Raw genomic sequence first — 17,208 nt, 5'->3', positions numbered from 1 at the left:
TGAGCAGTAAGACACCTTCCAGAATGTGGCAGTACAATTCTGCGGAGTTAAATTACTGAGCCCTACATGCAGATGAGAGTCACTGTCCATAGGAAAACAAGCTAGGGCTCTTGAAAGCAGAGCTAGCCTAGAGTCCAGGCCAAGGCATGACTGAAACGGGAAAGCGAAGGGCCAATCTGAATGTGGAGCTGGTAGGAAACACTGCCTGCGAGCACACGTGCACTGGCAGGTAATCTGATACACAGAAAAGGGGAGGCTAGACCACTGCCTAGTTCCAGCGTTTCTGCGGGACTGTGTGGCGAGCCACCAGGCTCAGGCAGTGCTCACTAGGTTGTAGAGAGCAATGGACTAATGCAGGCAAAGGCCCTTGAGTGTGGGCCAGTGTCCCGGGTTCAGATCTGAACCTGACTAGGGGCTGGTGCCGCTGTAGCGCTTTCTGAGCTGCTCTTGTTTGCACATGGGATGTTACGAAGACTACATCGCAAGTGGTAAAGCGGCATCAGGAATCCGATGAAGGCATTACTGTTGGTATGTCCAACAGCTGTCCCTGGGGGCAGCTGTCCCATGGCCCCATGCCCAGAAACTGACATGCTGAATCAAACTAGAGTTTCTGGGGGGCGGGAGAGCAGCTCCGTTCCTCTTTCAGAGGACCCAGGTTCAATTCCCAGCACCCTCATGGCAGCTCACCTAGGGTTTGCCTTAGACCTGAGACAATTCTTCTCCTCCTCTGTAACTCCAGCCCAAGAGATCCAATACCCTCATAGAGACATCTGTGCAGGCAGATAAAATAGAACAAAAGCACATAAAATATTTTTTTTATAGTAAAGGTTGACTGGGCCCTAGGGATCAGGTGACCCCGAGCCCCGTGGGGTAGCAGTCTCCTTTACTGCTCAGCCTGTAGCTGCAGCAGTCTCACACAGCACTTATGAACTGGAAAGGAGTCTAAAATGGTGCAAAACAAAAAAAATGTTACTTACAGGGGCATAGTTTTTTACTTCACATAAACATGATGGGAACCAACACAAGGTTTGACATGGAGTTCTGGCAGTTAAAACAAGTAGGGAGGCACACACACAGATCTGGAAAGTTAGAATGAATGCAGAGTATGAATCGCTTATTTCCTAACACACAGTAACCATGATACAAAAACCCCAACGGTAGTCTTGTTCTAGTAGAAAAGAAAATCACGTTTATTGTACAGCAGTATTTTCCTAAAGTTGAGCTGTCTTAGGAAAACAATGTAATTTTAGGAAATTACAGAAGGGTCAACATTGTGCTTAAACTTCAAAACAGATTCAAAAGAACCCAGCACAGCAGGTGACTACTGCAAGGTACAGACAGCCTTAACACATGTGCAAACACGGTGACCTGGAGGTGCCATTCAAACCCCAGACAGGCTTCCAACTGCCTTACCGTCAGCAGCAAACAGCAGCAAACAGCTCCTCCCTGGACTGTACCAGCCCTTCCGGTGCACCCGCCCTTCCGGTGCACCCGCCCTTCCGGTGCACCCGCCCTTCCGGTGCACCCGCCCTTTCCGGTGCACCCGCCCTTCCGGTGCACCCGCCCTTCTGGTGCACCCATTCTCAGGCACCATAGTTACGACAAGGTGAAATTTAAAAACAAATTCCTTTTGAGAAATGCCCTTGTGTTTATACTGAGGTTTAAGATGGTGTTCTGGGCTGTGTGGAACAGAAAAGGAGCGCAGTCACACACTCCCCACAAAGCCCCAGGCTACCCAACTCCACCCACTGTTCTAATTCACAGCACCGTTGGACAAACGGGAAGGAAAGAGACCAGTTAGGGTATTTTCCTCCAGTAAAAAGCCAAGACCATGACAATAAAGTTTTGCAAATATAATTCAGGGGCAATCAAGAGCAGATAACATAAATAGTATTTTACTTCAATGTGTGCTTTTTTTTTTTTTTTTTTTTGTCTTACATGGCGGTATCTACACTACCATGCCTATATGGATATTATGACTTTCTCAAGTGTCTGGTTGCAATCAAATTTGCATAAGAACAATTTGTTTTGGTCAACCCTAGAAGTTCGAGTTATTTCGATCAGGCAAGCAGGTGAGGCTAAGAAGTAAAAGAGATAACCAGACCCTAGAACATAGCTGAAGACTCATCAGAAAACAGCCTTGTGGTTGTTCCGGACTTGGTGGCTCAGTGTTGTGTTGGTATTTCGTTATTATACTGTGTTGTGTTGTGTTACACTGTGTCCCGTTGGGACACTGGCTCTGTACTGTATTACACTTGTGCCGTGCTGTGTTGTGTTTGGACACTGTGGCTCAGGTTTTAGTCATTCTGTACTGTGTCGCCTCGAGGCATGAGCTTTTTCTTCTAGGAAAACAACTTTTTCTTCAGGGTTGTCCTCAAAATTCTCATATTACTCCTTAAATGTTAAAGGAAAAAAAAAAAACCTAGGTTTTGAAATAAAGCCTTGTTTTTTTTTAAAGATACCAAATAGTTATCCCAAAAAGGACTTTAATTGCTTTGTCACTTCTCAAAAAAAGTTATGGACACACTTGAAACTTAAAGTCTTGGTTAGGTAAGAAAAGTATACTCCACATTTTAGTGGGATTACACTGGTAGACAACAGCCTTTCAGAAGTGGTAACAGCGCCAGAATCCCACAGAAACCCATCCACGTGGTCCAAGCCTGGCTCCAGGCCAGCATCCTGTAAGGTCCAGGCTGCAAGCTTTCGTCTCTCTCACTGTACACATGTTCGTCAAACGCCTATTTAACACGACTGTGCTTACTGACTATGGTGCATGTGGTCTCTAAGTATTTCTAAAGTGCCTATGAATACGCATATACAAATCAGCACTGTAATATCAGGATTATAGAGAAATTCTTTCATAGAACATAGAACAGAATAGGCCTAGAATTGCAGTTAAGCTATACATTTTTTATAGTCTTTTCAGCTGACTTCAGAATGCAAGCATAGAGAAATAATTCTGGCTTAATCATTTTTTTCAGACAGTTACTGGTATGAACACTGTTAGGAGAAAAACCAAAAGCCTCTCGGCTGTGCTTATTTAGAAAACGCTGTTTTGAGATCCAAGAACGCAAGGGAACGTGTCCAATTTTATAAAACGGCAAGTGAAGCTTAGTGAGTGTAATTGTAAAGAGATTGTGCAAATATTTAATGCGATCATCAATTGTTATTAAGTCCAAAAAATTCCGTCACAATGGTGGCAAATCTGAGTGGCAGTTTCAGGAGTTTAGAAAACAGGACCCTGGACGAAAGTCACAGATGTTACTGATAAAGGGACCAAACCCAATACACAGCCAACTTTGGCTATAAGCACGTGTTCTCATGGCTTTAGAGCCCGGGTTCTAGACCCTAGCTAGTTCAGTATTCACGGCAGTGGTCCTGTAGCAAAGAAGTAGATAAGAAAGGTGCAGGAGTAAGCCCTGCTGTGTGAGCCCTGCTGTGTGAGCCCTGCTGTGTGGGCCCTGCTGTGTGGGCCCTGCTGTGTGAGCCCTGCTGTGTGAGCCCTGCTGTGTAAGCTTCTGCCTCTCCACCTCTGGGTCTGAGGCGCTCCCCCATGTTTGAGGCTGGTGCTACTGCTGCCATCACAGCTCCAAGTGTAGGATGAGGGATATGTGGCTCATATGTTTCGTTGCCATGCCAGAGGGGCACCACAATCCTCAGGTAGGGCCCACCTGATGTCACCAGGCCATCCCAGGCCAGCAGAATTGCCCAACAGCCAAGATATGGTGGCTCCCACCTACCCTCCCTGTGCCTGCTAGTCCTTGGTGTGAGTTCTCGCTTTTAAGTATGTGGGGGGTTTTGCTACAGTCTGGTCTCACATGGGGCATTCTAACTAATGCTTTCCAGAGGAAGGAACACATTCTGCCTTCTGAACACTGGGTGTTTGGGCTTGTCAGCCTAAAGAAGGTTCTAGTAGTAATCACTGGGACTCCATATCCAACTGAGGAAGCAGATTTTTTTCCTTGAGTACATAGCGAAGAACCCCCAAACGGGGAGGCCGAGGGAGCATCGTCTCCTTGCCTGCAGCACATACTAATCTGACTGAGGGATGTACAGAGATGCGGACTGCACAGACGCAGCAAGGCCATGGTGCCCGCTCAGAGAGCTAGGATCTGAGGCGGCCCTCTTGGCAGCTCTGTGACTCTTTTTATGACAACATATGTAAAAAGCCCAGGTCTGCACTACGCCTCACAGATAGGTTTTGGGAAATGGCACCTAAGATCACATGAGAATACACGGTTGACAGCAAATCAGGAATAGAGTTTGGAAGAAAGCTACGTAAGAATTACTCACTATTTTGTGTGCATGAGAGAATACGCACAACGAGTGCGGATTCCAGTGTAGTAACTCGAAGAAGTGTTACCTAAAACACCTTCCTGACTCAGCAGTGAGCTATCCCAACTGTTTTTGCATTTGCATAAAATCCATGCATCGTACAAAATTCTAGTCCATTTCTCGTCTAAGCCATTCTAATGCTTCATACAACCAAGCGAAGCAGAATCGATCAAACCTATTAGATTCATTCCTAATCCCTAAAGGACTTCTGTCTCTTAGCATTTTCATGCTAACTAAAACTAGTGTGTGTGTATTTTTTTTTCTTAAGATGTCAGATGTGTTACCTCCTACATATAATACCTATGAAACCTAAATGCTTCTCCCTGAACTGAAAAACCATCGAGAAGGGCAGTGGACGCTGTGGAGCCCACCCGGGGGCAGCACAGACACTGTAGCAACTTTCTCAGCCAGCCCAGGCTGAGTCCACCTCTTCTTCCCCTGATCCCAACAGCCTCCCGGCAAAGCAAGCTGCTTGATTTGTGTCCTGTCCTAAATCCCCGCTGGACTGGACACAAACTGGAGAGCCTTTCAGTCACAGAGGCTGTGACACGGCCATCACCAGGAGTCAAAAGGGACCTTCTAGAAGTAGCAGAGGCTACTCTTGTCCTGAGCCGATGTGGGTGGCAAACAGAAGAGGGAGGGAGGGAACACTGGCCGCTGCACTGTTTCCAGAAGTGAGTTGCTCCCCCCAACCCCGAAACAGGACAGAGATGTCACATGACAAGCCAAAGGGAGGCTGAGCTGAGCAAGAGCCTTCACCACAGAGGACAGGCTACTGGGAAAATATGGTTACTTCCACTCTGGGGAGCTCTGCCATGTGACCTATGACACTTTGTGGTCACCACCGCTCTCAAAGTTCTCAGTGAAATTAAGGCTGGGTCACAACTCATGACACCAGATGCTACATAGAAAGCAAGATACAAAAAGAAACAATGTCATTACAAGGTAATAATATAAGGGGAACACTAAGCAGACCACTGGACTGCTACGGTTAGTAATGGGGCTTGGAAAATGCCAAAAGGATTGGAAAAGGACTCGTCAAATCAAAGAACAGAAGAAGCTCAGGGTGGTCCCCGGCTGCAGTTCCCAGCTGCCTACACAGTGGTCTCCATAGTTTCAATCACTTCCAGATCCGACTGCGATGGGGAGAGCAGGGTGCACTCATCGGGTTCCCAGCTGCTCTCGGGGCTGTAATCTTCCTCGGAACTCAGCTCTGCCCCTTCTTCTGTGTCCTCGTCACAGGATTCCACATAGTGAGCCCCAATTGCATTGATCCCCGAGTCCTCGGAACCGGAAGGGGAGGAGCAGTGACCCAGTTTCGGAGTGTCGCTCTCTTTAGAAATTAAGGCATCGTGTGCAGAGACCTCCTCAGGGCTCATCTTCTGGGAATGGGGCTGCTTCTGCACGTAGCACATCTTCCCGTTAATACATTTAACCTGATAGTTGTCGATGAAGAGATCAGAAATCATACAGTACCTTGGCGAGTCAGGGGGGAGCGGAGGCTGGAAGACAGACGCAAATTTCAAAAAGTGTTCAGTGAGCGAGACGGAGATTTGAATGGTGTTGGTGGGCTCTCGCGGCCTTGCAGGGATCTCTGTGCTTGGAAGCTGTCCCACGGGGGTCATAGGCTGATACACATATTTGCCTGTGGGACACAGAAGACACGGCTGAAATGTAAGACCACCACGCAAACTGTATCAGCATAGCGGCAACGGTCTGGCTCTGTACAGCAAGCATGTTCTCTAAAGTGCTTTGGTGACATCCAGCTCGAGCCAGTAACAGCATCATCACTTGACACTGTCACATTCACATCACTGGCACTTCAGATCCAGTGTGTCACTGTAATTTCCATGCAAGAAACCCAAAATACATTCTGAAAATTTAACTTCACAAAGAAGGCCTACCCGGCATGCGTTGGGCCTTTGGTTCAACCACCAATGCTGAGAGACAGACAGACAGACAGAGACAGAGAGACAGACAGACAGACAGACAGAGAGACAGACAGACAGACAGAGCTGCTTCGCCGTAGGCCTGGAGTGGGCAGACAATCCTGTAACCAAAACAAGTCACTCACCACACTGGACACAGTTCCCAGAAACAATATGGCCAACACACACAAGCGGAGGAGAAAACAATAAACTACAGAACCGTAACTTCATTTTTAATTCTAATATAGGTTAACACATATTAATATATTTCAATGTATTCAATGTATTACTAAAAAAATATGGGCGAGCGTCCCTTTGTAGGTGTTTGTGTTTTGACCTTGTTCCTACTGCAGTACTAGAGACGGAACCCAGGGGTGAGCGTGTGAGCCGCCACTGGGCTATGCCTGAGGCCCTAGGCGGGGTGTTTTAGTCGTATGCACACATGTATTTAGCAGGTAATAGCCTACTAGACTGTCCTGACCACTGCACAGCAGGCTAAGGCTGAATCTGTCTAAAGACCCAAGGGAAATCATTGTTGTCTCCCAGACACCAATGCCGTGGCCACTTCAGAACGGAAACCCAGCAGGTGCACACACAGGCAGCCCAGGTTTCTCTCATCTCTATCTCTCCCCTTCTGCGCTGGGCCCTCAGCTGCTTCTTGGAAAAAAACAATGGTGTCTTAATGTGTTCCTTTCCACACTCCCTTTATTTCTTTCCTACATCTAGAAAGTCTTTCAAGTGCCAGTTGCTAAGGAAATGGACTAAAACTATGCAGTTTGTAAGTCTAACAAATTGGTATTGTTGTTAATGTTGTTACTGGAGACAGGGTCTCACAATGTAGCCCTGACAAGCCTGGAACTAGCTATGTAAACCAGGCTGGCCTCAAACTCAGAGAGCCACCCACATCTACCTCCTGAGTACTAGGATTAAAACTATTGCTACCACACCAGCTTGTAGGTCTAAAATTATTTCATAATACTAAGCTAAAAGGGGTCCAGGAAGATGTCGCATAATAAAAGGACTTGCAATGCAACCCTAATGACTTAAGTTCAGATTCCCAGAACCTATGTAAAAGCCAGGTGTGTGACCTGTGTGTCATTCACACAGCTACAGGGAGAAGGGAGAGAGAGGAGAGGCTCCCAGGAACTTAAGGCCAGCTAAACTGGGGAACAGCGATAAACAAGGGAAGACCCTCCCTCAAACAAGCTGGGGATGGACACCCAAGGTTATCCTCTGACCTTCACACATGGGTGGGTGACATACACAGTATCTATCTATCTATCTATCTATCTATCTATCTATCTATCTATCCATCCATCATCTATCATCTATCTATCCATCTCTCATCCATTATCAATCTATCATCCATCATCTATCATTCACCTATCATCTATCAATCTACCACCTGTCTATCATCCATCCATCTTTCTGTCATCCATTTATCACCTATCTAAGTGCAAAGGAAGAGGGAAGGAAGCCTTGAGGAGCCGCTGCTGTGGGCATCCTCTGTGTCCTCCCTGTTGGATGAGTGGGTTTAGTCAGGCTGGGTTTCATCCTTCACACACATTGTAGCTGCTTTTAAACCTTAGTGCCACTGGGATTTTAGACCAGATCATCCTTTCCTGGGGCTATCCAGGTGCACCACAAGAGGGTTAGCCTGGCTTCTTGCTATCAATTTGACAAAACAATTAAAAAAAAAATCCAGATATTGCCCAATATCCCAAGGGAGTCCTCTCCTAATAGAAGATCAAGTGTTTAGGATATCCTTGTAAACATCTCACTGCAGAAGAATCATGCTTTATTTCTTGGTCGAGCTGAAAATCCTCAAATCAAACTAGCTTTGTTAGGAAGACCATCTCAGGCTGTTTTGTCTTAACGTTAAGACAAAGAAGAACAGCAACTACAGGCAGGACCATGTGCCGTGCTGTGCCACAGAGCACACTGCTGGCCATCAGCACCAGGCCAGGTTAGCTTAGGCTTCACCCTGGAGTACCACGGAGAAAAAACATATCCAGAAAGCCTGCATGGATATGAATCATGTGAACCCCAAGGGCTGAGTTTGACAGGGAAAAAAGTTAGAACTTGATTACACCTGCCTGGGGACTCCGTTTTCAACAGACCAGGTCCCTGCACTGCTCTGTATCTGCAAAAGATTCAAAGCAAGAGTTGGGTGTGGTGGTTTAATCCTAGCCCTCTGAAAAGCAGAAGCAGGAGATCTCTCTCTCTCTCTCTCTCTCTCTCTCTCTCTCTCTCTCTCTCTCTCTCTCTCTCTGTGTGTGTGTGTGTGTGTGTCTGTCTGTCTGTCTGTCTGTCTCTCTGAGTTTGAAGTCAGTTGGTCTACAAAAGGAATTCCAGGCCAGCCAGTGCTATAGACCCTGTTTCAGGAGGAAAGAAGAAAGGAGGGAGGGAAGGAAGAGAAAAGAAAGATGCCATGCCAATGAGAATGAGAGCAGCTCACATCTACCAACTGGCCAGCACAGGATCTCAGTCTCCAAGTACTGGGGATATGGAGGAAGCCGGAAATGTTTTCCTGGGGCTGGAGAAATGGCTCAGTGGTTAAGAGCACTGGCTGCTCTTCCAGGGGTCCTGAGTTCAATTCCCAGCCACCACATGGTGGCTCACAACCATCTGTAATGGGATCCAATGCCCCCTTCTGGTGTGTCTGAAGACAGCTACAGTGTACTCATATTAATAAAATAAATCTTAAAAAAAAAGAGAGAAAGAAAAAGAAAATGGTTTCCTGTCTAGAAGGAAATGGGCAAATGAGAGTCCAGTTTTCTTTCTGCCGGACTCCTAAGCTTGGGAAGCAACAGATGGGAGATGTTCAATGAGCTCGCTGCAGGGTGCTGACCGGCTCACCCACCCCACGTGACACTGGTTTAGTTACCACTTGGCACCACTCTAGGAGGACCAGGGCAGTTGATTGCTATCTTCCAGAATCAACCTCAGCCTCGGAGCAAAGGCTTCTGCTTAGTTCAGAGATGAGGGGAGAGGTGAGGCCGCGCTTCAGGGCTGTATCTCTCTTTCCCAGTCTTGACATCCCCTTGTCTCATTCTGCTCCCTTTCCCTCTTTTGTGATCTCCATTATATTTTTTGGTTTCTCTCCTCTTGGTTTGTGATCAGTTATATATGCTCAGCCCAGGGGAGTGGCACTATTAGGACGTGTGGCCTAGTTGGAGTGGGTGTGTCACTGTGGGATGGGCTTTAAGACCCTCATCCTAGCTGCCTGGAAGCCAGTATTCTCCTAGCAGCCTTCAGATGAAAATGTAGAACTCTCAGCTCCTCCTGCACCGTGCCTGCCTGGATGCTGCCGTGCTCCCGCCTTGATACTGGACTGAACCTCTGAACCTGTGAGCCTGCCCCAATTAAATGTCCTTTATAAGAGTTGTCTCGGTCATGGTGTCTGTTCACCGCAGTAAAACCCTAAGGCATGGTTGTTCGGTGTTCGTGTGGAGAGGGGAGGCGTGTTTGTGTAGCATGTGTGTTTGAAGTGTGTATTGTGGTCTGTGGGGATGGGATGGGTTCGGGTGGGATGTGGGAGTGTTGTGCACATGAGTGGGCAGGTACACACAGACAGAAGTTGGCTGAGTGTCTTGTTCAATCACTCTCTGACGTATGCTTTGAGACAGAGTCTCTCACTGAGGCCAAAGCTCAATGTTAGGCTCTCTGACTGGCAAATGAACTCTTAGGATCTGCCTGTCTTCACTCCCCACCCACCCCAGCCCCCACGCCCCATCCCCCAATGCTGGGGGATTGTGGGAGCATCCAACCACGCCCAGCTTTCCCCTTCATGAGTTCTGGAGATTCAAACTTGGATGCTCATCTTGCATAGCAAGCGCTCAGTGTGTAGCCCTGGACTACAGCAGTCTGAACTGCTATCCACATAGTGAAAGAGACCAGCTGGGAGAGGCATTGTGCGTCAGAGCGCAGCCCTGTCTCACTCTGAACTGGGCAAAGTCCATGATCCGGGAACACAGATGCAAAGACAAAGGATGGGAAAGAGGCCTCGGCCCCAAGACAAATTATCACATAACACTGCATTGTCTGATCTCTTTACGGAAATAATGGACGTATGGCTGGAGGTGTGGCACCATGGTGAGTCCCCTGCTGAACAGGCACACATCTCCAGCACCACAATAAATGAGCTAATAAATAGCAAATTCCTGACCCAAAGAGGAGTGGAAGGAGAGTAAATTATCTAGAAGTTTCACTTCTGGACATACACACAAAGGCGAAGGCAGAGTCCCACAGAGCAGTGTCTATACATTTCTGCACATACAGTGTTATCCAGAAAAGTGTTCATCGACAGACAGATGAATAAAAGCAAAAATGTTTATGTGTAACAGAACATTCAGCATGACAAACATGGCTCGCTGGAGGATAGTGTGCTAAGGGAAACAAGCCAGTGACAGCAAGATAGCTTATCTGGATCATTCCACACGTGAGAAGCCCAGAGCAGTCAAATTCATGCAGGCGGAAGGTAAAATGTTTTCTTCCAGGCATGGGGCGTAAGAAGAAACTATGTAGCAAGTAATTTCAGTTTACAGGTTGCAAAGTGCTGTGAAGACCAATGGTGGCGACAGCTGCTCAATATGAATGTCACTCAACAGGTACATGGTGGAAAAGTGCTCAATGACACTGGTCACTGGGGACACACAGATCAACAACAAGAATGGCGGCTATCAAAGGAGAAAACAGCCAGCAAGGTGAGCATGCTAAAAAGCAAGGCTCTCCCGAAGTACTAAAAGGAAGGAACGTTCAAACAATCATTACAAAGGCAGCAGGAAGGTTACTCAACACTGATGAAGGGCGGGCCTCTCTGTTAGAACGGGTAAAATGTGCATGTCTGTGGAAGTAGACACGCTCGGCCTGGGTGCGAGCCTGGGTCCAACCTCCAGCTGGCAGCAATCAAATCCAACTAGAAATGAACGTCTGGTTGGTTTTTTGAGGGTTTTTTTTTGCTTTTTTTTTTTTTTTTTTTTTGCTTTTGCTTTTTGGGACAGACAGATTTGCACTGTGTAGCCCTGGCTAGCCTGAAACTCACTATATAGACCAGGCTGGCCTTTAACTCAGAGATGCCTGTGCCTGCCTCCGCCTCCCAAGTATTGGGATTAAAGGTGTTACACCACCATGCCTGGCAAAAATGAACTTCTATATGATCCAGCAATGCCTGCTGGCTACACACATCCAGTGGGCTGGAAATGGGGAGGCACCTGCATGTTCACTGCAACACAACACCCAAGTCAAGGCAGCCAAGAGTAGTCGATGAGGAGTCACTGCACCCCTTTCCAGGGGCACGGCATTTAGCCGTGTAAGAGTACAGTGGACGGTGGAATGGCGAGTAAAATAGGGCAGAAGACGGTATGGCAGAGTCTGTCTTGTATGTGGAGAATAAATAGTTGGTCTCACAGAAGCAGGGACTATTAATAGTAGCAGAAAATTGAAAAGCCAGACGGAGGATGGCTAATGAGTGCCACTGCTGGGTGGCAGCAATTTCTGACGTTCAGAGAAGTCTACGGTTGACAGTAACTGACTCTTTCAAAATAGCTGATGGAATCCTCAGACAAAAAACTGAGTCTGAGGTGACCCATACATCCTGTGATGGTTTGTATATGCTTGGCCTAGGGCGTGGCACTGTTAGAAAGTGTGGCCCTGTGGGAGTAGGTGTGTCACTTGGGTGTGGACTTTAAGATGCTCCTCCTAGCTGCCTGGAAGCCAGTATTCTGCTAGTAGCCTTCAGATAAAGATGTAGAACTCTCAGCTCCTCTTGCACCATACCTGCCTGGATGATGCTATGCTCCCGCCTTGATGATAATGAACTGAACCTCTGAACGTATAAGTTGCCTGGGTCATGGCTTCTGATCACAGCAGTAAAACCCTAACTAAGACACCTCTGTCCCTCTAATCTGATTAGCACACTGAAACGTGACACCGCACTCCACAAACTCAAACTATACTTAAAAGCTGACCAGAAAACAAGAGATATTCTTATTAGTAATTTTTAAAAGAAAAACTGATATCCCTTTTAAATAATGAGACTAAAGTTAAACACAGGACATGATTAACTGCACATACACAAAAAACAATTGTTACCAACATGGGAAAAATGTATTTCAGATGCCTCATTTCTTTGAAAGGAATCTCCTTCAACATTTTCAGGAAGATCAATCAAATCCACTCAAGTACCTCCCGTGAGTCTTTGGAAGTCTCTAATGATACCATTTGTGGAGGAATAACATTGTGGACACTTGCTCACAATATCACAGTGAGTCTCCGCACATGGAGAGACTTATGTTTTCCTGCATAAACAGAAGCAGGACAATGTCACACTGTCAGGCTCACTCATGTTTATGGCAGGTGATTGTCTAGCGTAAGGTGGCAGTCCCCTTCCTTCTCCAGGGCTCACCTCGAGTCAGTGCAAGCCTTCAGTGGACCATGCTCCTCACCTAACACTCCACATGTAGCACAGACTGATTACATGGCAGAAACAGTTTTTTGAAGCTGTTTCATTGTCTTAGTTATAGAGCACAAAGTAAAGAAAACAAAACAAAACTGCAACACCCAATACCCGAACTGAGGAGGTCGGCCCATATACGTTCCTATGCCCCATTAATCTGCTCTATGCTCCTTTACCTGTTTTGTATGTAGCCGTACACACTTGAGACTTTAAAAAATCTTCTGAGGGAAATATAAGCATTTTTTTCCTTTGCAGAGAAGTTGATGTTTGTTAAATGTGTGTCCCCTTAACACAGGAAATACCCTGTTCTCATGAATGCAGTCATTTTAGTATTAGCCCAAGAGAAATATGATTGGGAAAGAAAATCTGCAGAGGAAAGGCAGGCTGTCCTGGGGCAGTGCCCAGCTCAGGTACTGGCACTGGCTTTTCATCAAGCCACAATTGTTTATGGTACTCTATCCTGAAAGAAATGCTATCTAGTACTTTTTACAGTGTATCAGTCACTGAGCTGAGAGGCCAGTCACACCACAAGTGAATGGAAACAGTGTTACAGAGGCTAGACTCCCCACCCAGCCCACAGAAGCCATCTGTATCCACTGTGTGCTCCAGGGCAATACAGAAGAGCAAGCACTTTCTAGTACGTTGAAGACTGTGGTGGTTAGAATATGTTGGCCCAGGGAGCAGCGCTATTAATAAGTGTGGCCTTGTTGGAGTAGGTGTGTCACCATGGAGGTGGGTTTTCAAACACTCATCCTAGCTGCCTGGAGGCCAGTCTTCTCCTAGAGGCCTTCAGATGAAGATGCAGAACTCTCAGCTCCCCCTGTACCAAGGCCTGCCTAGATGCCGCCATGCTTCCGCATTGATGAAAGTGGACTGGTCCTCTGAACCTACTGTAAGCCAGCCCCAATTAAATGTTGTTCTTTTACGAGTTGCCTTGGTCATGGTGTCTGTTCAAAGCAGTGAAAAGCTAACTAAAGCAAAGGCCTAATTAGAGATGTAAGCAACATGCTAGTTTCTTACTTACAGCCTGCGCCATCCTTAGTGGATCCCATTTAATATGAAGCAAATCCCTGGTGTGACAGCCCGGTAGGCATATCCACTTACTGAACGAGGGCTTACCGAATAGCCACTGAACTAAGTCAAATGCCACAGGGGAAGAAAAGGCTGCACAAGATGCGGAGGTATTTCTGGAAGCATTCGGACTGAGACAGAATGTGAAAAAGCAAAACCACTTCAGGGCAATGTAAAGCACATGCCCACGGCCGTGCAGGAGAAGGACAGGCCCCAGGGGACTCTGCCAAGGCTGGGGACTCTGCAGTTGAGCAGAGCAAGCAGACTATCCCAGATTCCTTTTACAGCCAGGGTAAACTCAGCGTAGGGTTCAGGCAGCAGGAGTATGGCTGGGTGGGTCCTGGAGCGCAAGGCCACGGTACCCAGTGTGGGTACCACAGTGAGCTGTGAAGATCTCAGAGAGGCAGGGTGGGCAGGTACGGAGAAAATGTGTGCTAATGACCAGAAAGAGGTGAGTGAAGAGGCTGTAAAGGACGTTGGACTATGAAGTTCTCATCCAAGCAGTGGAGAGAAAGAAATCAGGAGAAATAGCCACCCCCACTCCTGCACCCCTCATCCCCAACTCCCACACCTTATCCCCCACCTCCATCCATATACCCCATCCTTCCACTCCTCCATTTCCCCAACCCCACTCCCACACTTCATCCCCTACCCCATCCCCCCACCCCCACTCCCTGTCAAGGCAGCGGCCACCTGCAGGTGGTGATTAAAGACTGGACTGAAGCCATCCCACGTGAGCCCCAATGTGTTCTTCCTCTGTTCTTGGATTTCTTAACATAGTTAACATTCTTACATTTGATGTTCCAGGGTGTACAAGTGGTTTAGACATTCACCTCAGACAGATGTTGAAAAATGTCTCCGGGTTTGGGGATTTGGCTCAGTGGTAGAGCACTTGCTTAGCAAGCACAAGGCCTAGGGTTCGGTCCCCAGCTCCGGGGGAAAAAAAAAAAAAAAAGAAAAAAGAAAAAAGAAAAAAAAGAAAAATGTCTCTAAGCCTCAGCTTGGTGCCCAGAGTACTGTAAGCTACCCTTCTTGTTTATAGACCTTGTCAGGCCACCGTTTGGCCAGCCTCAGACCTCTGAGACTATTATACCCCATGTGCAGAGTCCTCCATAGAGGGTCTGACCCAGCGCTGTGACACCCCACTTTCTGCGCTTGTGCCCACATCTACTCTAATACTAATAAAGTGAACCTTAACTGTGTGCGGGGCACTGAGGACGTGGTCTAAACAACTGGGCTCTAACTGGCCTCTGAGCCACTGTGTATGCAAATCAGGAAAGATCCCACTCAACAACTCAACACAGGAAAAGACACATAATAACAAACTACTAAGAGCGATGCTGGCCAAGTGAGAGGAGGCCTCAGCAAATCAGCCACAGGAAGCTGCACCTGTGTTGGCCTGTGCAGTCGGGGATGACCATCAGGAGGCAGAATTCAGTACACGTCGCCTCAGGACGGGGCAAAAGGGCAGAGGAGGCCTTAGGTGACTGGATTAAAAGGGTGGAAGGGGCCAGACAAATGCAGAACTGAGGATGGGATGTTGGTAGCTAGAGAGCAGGTTTTTTTTTTTTTTTTTTTTTTGGTTCTTTTTTTCGGAGCTGGGGATGGAACCCAGGGCCTTGCGCTTGCTAGGCAAGCGCTCTACCACTGAGCTAAATCCCCAACCCTTAGAGAGCAGGTTCTAAGGAGAAAGCAGGCACATTTGCCTGTCTTCTTCCTCTGCCTCTCTCACTGAAAGTCTCAGACAAATCTGACTAAGAACCCCAGTCAGGTATCAACATCACACTACACACTGCTCTAGGATCCAACTTAAATTTGGCTTTCAGTCGAACAGGGAAGAGGTGGATGATGAGTAATAAGGCTGGTCATGGCCACAGGGGACTCCGCTGCTCCCTGCTCTCCTTCCTTGTAAAAGCAAGCATCACAAAGCAACCTGCACAGGGCAAGTCCTTTAACAGTGGATTTCCATAATCCCCATCACCGTGGTCCACACCTCAACTCCTCTAGAGTACAGTGAGACCAGTGGGGCCTGCAAAACATGGAGGGATCTTAGCTCACTTAGGAATGCCCTGCAGCCACTGCCAGGGGTGATGACGCACCAGACTCTTCAGATGTTAAACCTTCCAGTTTTGTGGTCTCTGAGATTTAAGGGATCTATACATATCATTCACACACACACATACACACACACACACAGCATATGTGTTAATACATACATATACACACATATATACATAAACATATACACATACACACATACACATGGCATATGTGTTAATACATACACACACATATATATACATACACATGTACACATACATACGCATATGCTGAAAACTCATGTGTTGGGTCTGGGGGAGAGCATTCCACTCATCAACACAAACATACACACACACACACACACACACACACACACACATGGCATATGTGTTAATACACACACACACACATATATATACATAAACATATACACACACACATATATACATACACATATACACACAGACACATACACACACACATATATACATACACATATACATACACATACACACACATACACACACATACATACATACACATATGCTGAAAACTCATGTGTTGGGTCTGGGGGAGAGATTTCCACTCATCAACACAAACATACACACACACACACACACACACGCGGCATATGTGTTAATACACACACACACACATATATACATAAACATATACACATACACACACATATACATACACATATGGCTGAAAACTCATGTGTTGGGTCTGGGGGAGAGATTTCCACTCAACACACACACACACACACACACACACACACACACACATACTCTGCAGGAGAAGGAAGCAAAGAGTTGTGCTACAAACTATGCACAGTGTTCAGAGAAAAGCAAAGGCTGGGGCTAGAGAGATGGCTCGGTGGTTAAGAGCACTGACTGCTCTTCCAGAGGAACTGAGTTCAAATCCCAGCAACCACGTGGTGGCTCACAACCATCTGTAATGAGATACATTGCCCTCTTGTGGTGTGTCTGAAGACAGCTACAATATACTTACGAATAAATAAATCTTAGAGAAAAAAAAAACTTTATAGAAAAGCAAAGGCTGAAAGGGCTGAAAAGGGCTCCACAGAAAGCACAGACTGCAAACTAAAGGAAAGGTAGGACCTGAGAACAAGGACGGGGTGGCATGGTTTACACAGAAGCCCCAGGTGTGAAGGAAACCTTGCAAAAAGAGACAAGGTAATGGTAAAGTGTTTTTGTGTATGTGTTCTTTTAGAGTTATGCTAAAATCTAGAAAAGTGAAGTCAATTCTCATAGATGCTTTTAGTCTTTGGACCCTGACTAGAGACAGCTTACACCCTAGACATGAGAGAGAATGGATTTGAGAAAAGCAGGTCTCCCAATTCTCCACAGATGCTTT

The 17,208-nt window shown here is 46.8% G+C and overlaps 1 protein-coding gene across 1 annotated transcript in view; it reads right to left on the bottom strand.

Moving 5' to 3' along the window:
- Window positions 1-1,166: 1,166 nt before the first annotated feature.
- C11h3orf70 (similar to human chromosome 3 open reading frame 70) overlaps window positions 1,167-17,208 on the bottom strand; it is a 50,280-nt gene continuing 34,238 nt past the window's right edge. Inside the window, 1 exon segment of the mRNA NM_001398864.1 lies at window positions 1,167-5,980. Coding sequence (NP_001385793.1) covers window positions 5,430-5,980 — 551 coding nt within the window. The 3' untranslated portion in view covers window positions 1,167-5,429.

The sequence above is a fragment of the Rattus norvegicus genome, chromosome 11 (assembly GCF_021556685.1).
Source record: "Rattus norvegicus strain SHRSP/BbbUtx chromosome 11, alternate assembly SHRSP_T2T, whole genome shotgun sequence".
Lineage (NCBI taxonomy): Eukaryota > Metazoa > Chordata > Mammalia > Rodentia > Muridae > Rattus > Rattus norvegicus.
This window is presented reverse-complemented; position numbering and strand designations above follow the sequence as displayed.